The sequence below is a fragment of the Oncorhynchus clarkii genome, chromosome 21 (assembly GCF_045791955.1).
Source record: "Oncorhynchus clarkii lewisi isolate Uvic-CL-2024 chromosome 21, UVic_Ocla_1.0, whole genome shotgun sequence".
Taxonomy (NCBI): Eukaryota; Metazoa; Chordata; class Actinopteri; order Salmoniformes; family Salmonidae; genus Oncorhynchus; species Oncorhynchus clarkii.
The window spans coordinates 1,420,980-1,430,000 of NC_092167.1; the positions used below are offsets into that span (position 1 = coordinate 1,420,980).

General features: G+C 45.5%; 1 protein-coding gene across 1 annotated transcript in view; it reads right to left on the reverse strand.

The window, feature by feature from the left end:
- Positions 1–2,016: 2,016 nt before the first annotated feature.
- LOC139379618 (wnt inhibitory factor 1-like) overlaps positions 2,017–9,021 on the reverse strand; it is a 54,915-nt gene continuing 47,910 nt past the window's right edge. The window contains exons 9-10 of the mRNA XM_071122417.1: positions 8,774–8,869; positions 2,017–2,221 (exon numbers count right to left, since the gene is read on the reverse strand). Of these exons, the coding sequence (XP_070978518.1) occupies positions 2,082–2,221; positions 8,774–8,869 (236 nt within the window). The 3' untranslated portion in view covers positions 2,017–2,081. The remainder of the gene's footprint in view (positions 2,222–8,773; positions 8,870–9,021) is intronic.

Genomic DNA, 9,021 nt, shown 5'->3' on the forward strand with positions numbered 1-9,021 from the left:
AGCAGCTGACCATGTAGATTGGTAGTGGGAGGGGATGAGGATAGGTAGCTAGAAGGTGGGAGGGGATGAGGATAGCTAGGTAGTGGGAGGGGATGAGGGTAGGTATATAAGGTAGCTAGGTAATGGGAGGGGATGAGGATAGGTATCTAAGGTAACTAGGTAGTGGGAGGGGATGAGGATAGGTATCTAAGGTAGCTAGGTAATGGGAGGGGCTGAGGGTAGGTATCTAAGGAAGCTAGGTAGTGGGAGGAGATGAGGTTAGGTATCTAAGGTAGCTAGGTAGTGGGAGGGGATGAGGATAGGTATCTAAGGTAGCTAGGCAGTGAGAGGGGATGAGGATAGGTATCTAAGGTAACTAGGTAGTGGGAGGGGATGAGGATAGGTATCTAAAGTAGCTAGGTAGTGGGAGGGGATGAGGATAGGTATCTAAGGTAACTAGGGAGTGAGACGGGATGAGGATAGCTAGGTAGTGGGAGGGGATGAGGGTAGGAAGGTAGTGGGAGGGGATGAGGATAGGTAGGTAGTGGGAGGGGATGAGGATAGCTAGGTAGTCGGAGGGGATGAGGATAGCTAGGTAGTGGGAGGGGATGAGGATAGCTAGGCAGTGGGAGGGGATGAGGATAGGTAGGTAGTGGGAGGGGATGAGGATAGCTAGGCAGTGGGAGGGGATGAGGATAGCTAGGCAGTGGGAGGGGATAGGTGGGTAGTGGGACGGGATGAGGACAGCTAGGTAGTGGGAGGGGATGAGGGCAGGAAGGTAGTGGGAGGGGATGAGGATAGGTAGGTAGTGGGAGGGGATGAGGATAGCTAGGTAGTGGGAGGGGATGAGGATAGCTAGGCAGTGGGAGGGGATGAGGATAGCTAGGCAGTGGGAGGGGATGAGGATAGCTAGGCAGTGGGAGGGGATGAGGATAGCTAGGCAGTGGGAGGGGATAGGTGGGTAGTGGGACGGGATGAGGATAGCTAGGTAGTGGGAGGGGATGAGGGTAGGAAGGTAGTGGGAGGGGATGAGGATAGGTAGGTAGTGGGAGGGGATGAGGATAGCTAGGTAGTCGGAGGGGATGAGGATAGCTAGGTAGTGGGAGGGGATGAGGATAGCTAGGCAGTGGGAGGGGATGAGGATAGGTAGGTACTGGGAGGGGATGAGGATAGCTAGGCAGTGGGAGGGGATAGGTGGGTAGTGGGACGGGATGAGGATAGCTAGGTAGTGGGAGGGGATGAGGGTAGGAAGGTAGTGGGAGGGGATGAGGATAGGTAGGTAGTGGGAGGGGATGAGGATAGGTAGGTAGTCGGAGGGGATGAGGATAGGTAGGTAGTGGGAGGGGATGAGGATAGGTAGGCAGTGGGAGGGGATGAGGATAGGTAGGTAGTGGGAGGGGATGAGGATAGGTAGATAGTGGGAGGGGATGAGGATAGGTAGGTAGTCTGAGGGGATGAGGATAGCTAGGTAGTGGGAGGGGATGAGGATAGGTAGGTAGTGGGAGGGGATGAGGATAGGTAGGTAGTCGGAGGGGATGAGGATAGGTAGGTAGTGGGAGGGGATGAGGATAGGTAGGTAGTGGGAGGGGATGAGGATAGCTAGGTAGTGGGAGGGGATGAGGATAGCTAGGTGTGGTAATAATGGTGTATAACATCACGTATGGGTATCAGTAGTCTACCACAGAGGAGAGGAGGTGCTGGGTGACTGGTCTGCAGACCTGGGTTCAAATACTACTTTAAATATTTAAACATGCTTAATATATTGTTGATTGAGTTTGTCTGGCTTAACAGACCAGTAGCACAGTCCTAAAACCGCAAAATCCACTCATTAAACCCCGCCCATCAGACCCCGCCCACCAGGCCGCACCCACCAGGCCCCGCCCATCAGACCCCACCCATCAAACCCATAAAACCCCTCTTATCAAACCCCGCCCATCAGACTCCGCCCATCAAACCCCCGCCCATCAGACCCCCGCCCATCAGACCCCGCCCACCAGGCCGCACCCATCAGGCGCCGCCAACCGGACTAGAGCAGATGCTGAAAGTATCTGAAAGATGTTGAATAGTGCTTGAACCCAGGTGTGGTTGTCTGGACCCGGCTCTTATACCACGTAATTGGTCTCTGCTGGGATGTCGGCATCGGGAACGTCTTTCACCTCCTTGGCAGAGGAGGAGTGCTGCTGAGGCTTGTGTTTAGGGCTTGATGAGAGACGATGGGTGTTAGAGGCACCTCCTCTGTATCCTGAGAGAGAGAGAGAGAGAGAGAGAGAGAGAGAGAGAGAGACAGAGAGAGAGAGCGAGACAGAGAGAGAGACACAGAGAGAGAGACAGAGAGAGAGAGAGAGAAAAGGAGGGAGGGAGGGAAAGAGGGGGGTGAGTAGAGAGAGAGGAGAGAGAAAGGGAGGGAGGGAGGGAGGGAGGGAGGGAGGGAGGGAGGGAGGGAGGGAAGGAGGGAGGGAGGGAGGGAAAGAGAGGGGTGAGTAGAGAGAGAGGAGAGAGAAAGGGAGGGAGGGAGGGAAAGAGGGGGGTGAGTAGAGAGAGAGGAGAGAGAAAGGGAGGGAGGGAAAGAGGGGGGTGAGTAGAGAGAGAGGAGAGACAAAGGGAGGGAGGGAAAGTAGAGAGAGGAGAGAGAAAGGGAGGGAGGGAAAGTAGAGAGAGGAGAGAGAGAGGAGAGAGAAAGGGAGGGAGGGAGGGAAAGAGGGGGGTGAGTGGAGAGAGAAAGGGAGGGAGGGAAAGAGGGTGGTGAGTAGAGAGAGAGGAGAGAGAATGGGAGGGAGAGAAAGTAGAGAGAGGAGAGAGAGAGGAAAGTGGAAGGTAAGGTGATGGAAGGTATGTGCAGAGGCCCTGAGGGGAGCATCACTCACCACTAGTCATGTTTTCCTATTGTTTCTAGTGTTTATAAGCCTCTGTTCTGATCTGGAACCAAATCAACGAGACTAATGACCGCTAATGACCTAACACCAAACAAACACCAAGAAGTAGCCTGTGTGTGTGTGTGTGTGTGTGTGTGTGTGTGTGTGTGTGTGTGTGTGTGTGTGTGTGTGTGTGACCGTGTGTGTGTGTGTGTGACCGTGTGTGTGTGTGTGTGACCGTGATCTGATATGTTGCAGATTTGTTTATTTTTATTTAACCTTTTATTTAACCTTTTATTTAACCTTTTATTTAACCTTTTATTTAACCTTTTATTTAACCTTTTATTTAACCTTTTATTTAACTAGGAAAGTCAGTTAAGAATTCTTATTTAATAATGACGGCCTACATCGGGCCAAACCCGATCGAGCGCAGCCCTCCCAATCATGGCCGGTTGTGTTACAGCCTGGATTCGAACCAGGGTGTCTGTAGTGACACCTCTAGCACTGAGACGCAGTGCCTTTAGACCACAGCGCCACTCGGGAGCCCAAACATCTGGCCTGGTGTTTTCCTCAGAGGCTCAACGAACAGCAGAGAAACTAACAACTCAAAGTGTGGAGTGGAGTTGAGCTTCTCAGAGCCCGAGCCTCTTCTTCATTCATGCTGAGCTTCTCAGAGCCCGAGCCTCTTCTTCATTCATGCTGAGCTTCTCAGAGCCCAAGCCTCTTCTTCATTCATGCTGAGCTTCTCAGAGCCCAAGCCTCTTCTTCATTCATGCTGAGCTTCTCAGAGCCCAAGCCTCTTCTTCATTCATGCTGAGCTTCTCAGAGCCCGAGCCTCTTCTTCATTCATGCTGAGCTTCTCAGAGCCCGAGCCTCTTCTTCATTCATGCTGAGCTTCTCAGAGCCCGAGCCTCTTCTTCATTCATGCTGAGCTTCTCAGAGCCCGAGCCTCTTCTTCATTCATGCTGAGCTTCTCAGAGCCCAAGCCTCTTCTTCATTCATGCTGAGCTGCTCAGAGCCCAAGCCTCTTCTTCATTCATGCTGAGCTTCTCAGAGCCCGAGCCTCTTCTTCATTCATGCTGAGCTGCTCAGAGCCCAAGCCTCTTCTTCATTCATGCTGAGCTTCTCAGAGCCCGAGCCTCTTCTTCATTCATGCTGAGCTTCTCAGAGCCCAAGCCTCTTCTTCATTCATGCTGAGCTTCTCAGAGCCCAAGCCTCTTCTTCATTCATGCTGAGCTTCTCAGAGCCCAAGCCTCTTCTTCATTCATGCTGAGCTGCTCAGAGCACAAGCCTCTTCTTCATTCATGCTGAGCTTCTCAGAGCCCAAGCCTCTTCTTCATTCATGCTGAGCTGCTCAGAGCCCGAGCCTCTTCTTCATTCATGCTGAGCTTCTCAGAGCCCGAGCCTCTTCTTCATTCATGCTGAGCTTCTCAGAGCCCGAGCCTCTTCTTCATTCATGCTGAGCTGCTCAGAGCCCAAGCCTGTTCTTCATTCATGCTGAGCTTCTCAGAGCCCAAGCCTCTTCTTCATTCATGCTGAGCTTCTCAGAGCCCAAGCCTCTTCTTCATTCATGCTGAGCTTCTCAGAGCCCAAGCCTCTTCTTCATTCATGCTGAGCTGCTCAGAGCCCGAGCCTCTTCTTCATTCATGCTGAGCTTCTCAGAGCCCGAGCCTCTTCTTCATTCATGCTGAGCTTCTCAGAGCCCAAGCCTCTTCTTCATTCATGCTGAGCTTCTCAGAGCCCAAGCCTCTTCTTCATTCATGCTGAGCTTCTCAGAGCCCCAGCCTCTTCTTCATTCATGCTGAGCTTCTCAGAGCCCAAGCCTCTTCTTCATTCATGCTGAGCTTCTCAGAGCCCGAGCCTCTTCTTCATTCAATGCTGAGCTTCTCAGAGCCCGAGCCTCTTCTTCATTCATGCTGAGCTGCTCAGAGCCCGAGCCTCTTCTTCATTCAATGCTGAGCTTCTCAGAGCCCAAGCCTCTTCTTCATTCAATGCTGAGCTTCTCAGAGCCCGAGCCTCTTCTTCATTCATGCTGAGCTTCTCAGAGCCCAAGCCTCTTCTTCATTCATGCTGAGCTTCTCAGAGCCCAAGCCTCTTCTTCATTCAATGCTTCTATGAGCTGAACCCAAGTCAGCGTGGTGTTGAGTTACCCTATTCCCTGGCCCATGGTAAACTAATTACCACCAGGCCTCATACGGCTCTGGTCGAACGTGGTGCACTATGTATATATATAGGGAATAGGGTGCCCATTAAGGACAGCCTAAATCACTGTGGTGTTGCGTTACCGTGGGATTACATGTGATCCATCACCCTACAGGTGGCAGGCGACTGCCAGGGCTACATCCCAAATGGAACCCTATTCCCTACATGGCGCTCAGAGCACTATTAACCCTCATCAAAAGTACTGCACTATGTAGGGAATAGGGTGCTATTTGGGATGCCGCCTTGGGAAAGTGGCTTTATGAGGGGGGGGGGGGGGGGGGGGTATTAGGGACGCAGCTTTGTAATGTGATTGTGTTACTAAACCACTAAACTCACTCTATTACAGTGTTACTAAACTCACTCTATTACAGTGTTACTAAACTCACTCTACTACAGTGTTACTAAACTCACTCTATTACAGTGTTACTAAACTCACTCTACTACAGTGTTACTAAACTCACTCTACTACAGTGTTACTAAACTCACTCTACTACTGTGTTACTAATCTCACTCTACTACAGTGTTACTAAACTCACTCTATTACAGTGTTACTAAACTCACTCTATTACAGTGTTACTAAACTCACTCTACTACAGTGTTACTAAACTCACTCTATTACAGTGTTACTAAACTCACTCTACTACAGTGTTACTAAACTCACTCTATTACAGTGTTACTAAACCACTAAACTCACTCTACTACAGTGTTACTAAACTCACTCTATTACAGTGTTACTAAACTCACTATACTACAGTGTTACTAAACCACTAAACTCACTCTATTACAGTGTTACTAAACTCACTCTACTACAGTGTTACTAAACTCACTCTATTACAGTGTTACTAAATCACTAAACTCACTCTACTACAGTGTTACTAAACCACTAAACTCACTCTACTACAGTGTTACTAAACTCACTCTATTACAGTGTTACTAAACTCACTCTATTACAGTGTTACTAAACCACTAAACTCACTCTACTACAGTGTTACTAAACCACTAAACTCACTCTACTACAGTGTTACTAAACCACTAAACTCACTCTACTACAGTGTTACTAAAATCACTCTATTACAGTGTTACTAAACTCACTCTATTACAGTGTTACTAAACCACTAAACTCACTCTACTACAGTGTTACTAAACCACTAAACTCACTCTACTACAGTGTTACTAAACCACTGAACTCACTCTTCTACAGTGTTACTAAACCACTAAACTCACTATATTACAGTGTTACTAAACTCACTCTATTACGGCTTTACTAAACTCACTCTATTACAGTGGTACTAAACCACTAAACTCACTCTATTACAGTGTTACTAAACTCACTCTACTACAGTGCTACTAAACTCACTCTATTACAGTGTTACTAAACCACTAAACTCACTCTACTACAGTGTTACTAAACTCACTCTATTACAGTGTTACTAAACGCACTCTATTACAGTGTTACTAAACTCACTCTATTACAGTGTTACTAAACCACTAAACTCACTCTACTACAGTGTTACTAAACCACTAAACTCACTCTACTACAGTGTTACTAAACTCACTCTACTACAGTGCTACTAAACTCACTCTACTACAGTGTTATTAAACCACTAAACTCACTCTACTACAGTGTTACTAAACTCACTCTATTACAGTGCTACTAAACTCACTCTATTACAGTGTTACTAAACTCACTCTACTACAGTGTTATTAAACTCACTCTATTACAGTGTTACTAAACTCACTCTATTACAGTGTTACTAAACTCACTCTACTACAGTGTTACTAAACTCACTCTACTACAGTGTTACTAAACTCACTCTACTACAGTGTTACTAAACCACTAAACTCACTCTATTACAGTGTTACTAAACCACTAAACTCACTCTACTACAGTGTTACTAAACTCACTCTAATACAGTGTTACTAAACTCACTCTACTACAGTGTTACTAAACTCACTCTATTACAGTGTTACTAAACTCACTCTACTACAGTGTTACTAAACTCACTCTATTACAGTGTTACTAAACTCACTCTACTACAGTGTTACTAAACTCACTCTACTACAGTGTTACTAAACTCACTCTACTACTGTGTTACTAATCTCACTCTACTACAGTGTTACTAAACTCACTCTATTACAGTGTTACTAAACTCACTCTATTACAGTGTTACTAAACTCACTCTACTACAGTGATACTAAACTCACTCTATTACAGTGTTACTAAACTCACTCTACTACAGTGTTACTAAACTCACTCTATTACAGTGTTACTAAACCACTAAACTCACTCTACTACAGTGTTACTAAACTCACTCTATTACAGTGTTACTAAACTCACTATACTACAGTGTTACTAAACCACTAAACTCACTCTATTACAGTGTTACTAAACTCACTCTACTACAGTGTTACTAAACTCACTCTATTACAGTGTTACTAAATCACTAAACTCACTCTACTACAGTGTTACTAAACCACTAAACTCACTCTACTACAGTGTTACTAAACTCACTCTATTACAGTGTTACTAAACTCACTCTATTACAGTGTTACTAAACCACTAAACTCACTCTACTACAGTGTTACTAAACCACTAAACTCACTCTACTACAGTGTTACTAAACCACTAAACTCACTCTACTACAGTGTTACTAAAATCACTCTATTACAGTGTTACTAAACTCACTCTATTACAGTGTTACTAAACCACTAAACTCACTCTACTACAGTGTTACTAAACCACTAAACTCACTCTACTACAGTGTTACTAAACCACTGAACTCACTCTTCTACAGTGTTACTAAACCACTAAACTCACTATATTACAGTGTTACTAAACTCACTCTATTACGGCTTTACTAAACTCACTCTATTACAGTGGTACTAAACCACTAAACTCACTCTATTACAGTGTTACTAAACTCACTCTACTACAGTGCTACTAAACTCACTCTATTACAGTGTTACTAAACCACTAAACTCACTCTACTACAGTGTTACTAAACTCACTCTATTACAGTGTTACTAAACGCACTCTATTACAGTGTTACTAAACTCACTCTATTACAGTGTTACTAAACCACTAAACTCACTCTACTACAGTGTTACTAAACCACTAAACTCACTCTACTACAGTGTTACTAAACTCACTCTACTACAGTGCTACTAAACTCACTCTACTACAGTGTTATTAAACCACTAAACTCACTCTACTACAGTGTTACTAAACTCACTCTATTACAGTGCTACTAAACTCACTCTATTACAGTGTTACTAAACTCACTCTACTACAGTGTTATTAAACTCACTCTATTACAGTGTTACTAAACTCACTCTATTACAGTGTTACTAAACTCACTCTACTACAGTGTTACTAAACTCACTCTACTACAGTGTTACTAAACTCACTCTACTACAGTGTTACTAAACCACTAAACTCACTCTATTACAGTGTTACTAAACCACTAAACTCACTCTACTACAGTGTTACTAAACTCACTCTAATACAGTGTTACTAAACTCACTCTACTACAGTGTTACTAAACTCACTCTATTACAGTGTTACTAAACTCACTCTACTACAGTGTTACTAAACTCACTCTACTACAGTGTTACTAAACCACTAAACTCACTCTACTACAGTGTTACTAAACTCACTCTATTACAGTGTTACTAAACTCACTCTACTACAGTGTTACTAAACCACTAAACTCACTCTGCTACAGTGTTATTAAACTCACTCTTGTTACAGTGGCGTCCGTGCCAGCCCTCCTTACACAGGCACTTGTTGGGTTCCACACAGGTCCCATGGGCTCCACAGCTGGGCTCACAGACAGCTGCACACACACACACACACACACACACACACACACACACACACACACACACACACACAGTCAGGATACACATATTGTCAGAGACACATTGTCAGAGACACATTGTCAGAGACATATTGTCAGAGACATATTGTCAGAGACATATTGTCAGA